The 1,913-nt window shown below is 53.2% G+C and overlaps 1 protein-coding gene across 1 annotated transcript in view; it reads right to left on the bottom strand.

Annotated features, from left to right (window-relative positions):
- The window catches only part of PTCH2 (patched 2), a 44,476-nt gene that overhangs the window by 17,118 nt on the left and 25,445 nt on the right, over nt 1-1,913 (bottom strand). Inside the window, exons 6-8 of the mRNA XM_018574231.1 lie at nt 789-984; nt 316-437; nt 74-221 (exon numbers count right to left, since the gene is read on the bottom strand). Of these exons, the coding sequence (XP_018429733.1) occupies nt 74-221; nt 316-437; nt 789-984 (466 nt within the window). The remainder of the gene's footprint in view (nt 1-73; nt 222-315; nt 438-788; nt 985-1,913) is intronic.

Below are 1,913 nucleotides of genomic sequence, written 5' to 3'. Positions count from 1 at the left end.
GGGGGCGGTTAATATTTGCCCCGAGATGGGCTTTACCTCACAAGAACGCAATCGATTTTTTTCTTAATCTCACCTCGACAAACTTCCTTTGCCACGCCTCCAAGATGGCGGCTGCCTTCTCCTCATTCCAGTTGATGTCGTGGATCTCGTAGTCGTCTTTGAAGTGCTCGTACAGCTGGCCGGGGCTCATCAGGAGGTACATGGTCTGCAGAGCTTCAGCGCTAAGAAATAAAAGAGATCGCGGTCAGCGGCGGGAGAAGGCGGCAGTCGGATTGTACATCTTTAGCGCGATTATGACATGACCACGCCTCGTACCTCTTCAGCGCTCCGCCTGTTGCTTTCGACATCCCGCCCAGGATGAGATCCTTCTGCCAGTACATAAACTTCTTGGAGAAGCCATGGCAGCCGTTCCGGAGGGTGGCGACGATATCTGGGATCTGGAGGAGGAGAATTCGTAAAATTTAGATATGGGATCAGTGTCGGGCAGAGGGGAAGGCAGAAGAGGCGGCTGCCTTGGGCGTTTAAGCAGGAGGGGCCACAGAAAGGGCAGGACCTGCACCCCATACTGCATAGGTAGGTCATAACTCGTAGGGGGAGGGGCACACTTTGGCCTTTTTGCCTTGGGTGTTCTCCCGCCACTGTGTGCGATTATAATCCACTGACAGCAGTTTATGCACAAACAAGGAACCCCAAAAGGTTCACCACATACTGGGGTACCACCGGGGCTGGGACTGCCAAGTCATGAGGGTCCCCTAATCCGACCGCACCGTCATGTCAGCAAAAATCACCTTTTGTGACTTCTTGTTGGGGGCGCTGTCCGGGCACTCGGAGTCGGTAGGGTCGAGGCACGGCCGGTCCATGTACGCCTGCCCCACTTCCGCCTTGTCCAGCATCTCCTTGAAGCCGTCCAGACTGGTGAACTGTCCGAGTTCCTTCATCAGCTGGATTGGGTCCAAGTTTGTCCACTGGATGTCCCGCCTTCCCCTAAAAAAGAAAAGACGCCATCACCGTTACTTCCACCTCAACGCAGGAAACACAGCCGGAGCATTAGAGTGTAAGCTCCTCTGTACAGAGACTGATGTGACCGGCTCAGTGTTCTCTGTACAGCGCTGCGGTATATGTCAGAGCTATATACATGCATATAAACAGTATGTGACCTTTAAAGGATTAGTTCTCCGGATCCTAGACCTGGCGGATAATGGAGATCCGGGACCGGAGCTGACACGCAGACTGTTTACATTCCAGTTGCGGCATTTAGAGGGAAATTAAGGTGAAAGAAAAAAAAAATGTGATATCAAATCGCTCTTTGTTATTGAGATGCCGCTGCCACCGCCGCTCGCTCCCCTTCACCTCGTGGGCTCCTGGGGGCCGGTTCCCCCCCTTACCCAGCGAGGCGTGCCAGATGCCCGAGAAAAAGAGCATGTATTATCCTGTTACACAGAGGAACAAAGCCGTGTGCTGCCATTACTTCAGCGCGCAGCGCAAGTCAGCCCAATTAACGGCGATTCCGTAACATCTTGATAGAGAGAGGGGAGCTGTGCAAGGCACTCTGGGTAAAGGGAGGCGAGAGCGTGGGGGGCGCTCGGGATGCCTGGGAATAAGACATTATCGGGAGGAAAAGGGGATTCCTACGGATCTGAGGCCGGACTGTCCACATGGGAACAATCTGCCGGGCTACCGGGCTTCAATTATTTAAAGGAGCAGTACACCTAAACCAAACATATACAGTCAGCGATACGTATGTGAAAGCCACAACTGCACCGGACGTATCCGACAGCTGTGATACAATGTATTGCTTTGTGTTAGCTGCCATTGATTAATGCTACATGAGGCTTAAAAGTGACAGTTGGGGCTTACTGGGCAGGAAATCAGCTGTGGGTGGTAAAATTCACCCCCCCCCCCCCCCCCCCTCT

Source organism: Nanorana parkeri, unplaced genomic scaffold (genome assembly GCF_000935625.1).
Source record: "Nanorana parkeri isolate BGI_ZX_2015 unplaced genomic scaffold, ASM93562v1 scaffold2830, whole genome shotgun sequence".
NCBI classification, from domain to species: Eukaryota; Metazoa; Chordata; class Amphibia; order Anura; family Dicroglossidae; genus Nanorana; species Nanorana parkeri.
The sequence above is the reverse complement of the archived record's forward strand: the minus strand, read 5'-3'. Positions and strand labels throughout refer to the sequence as shown.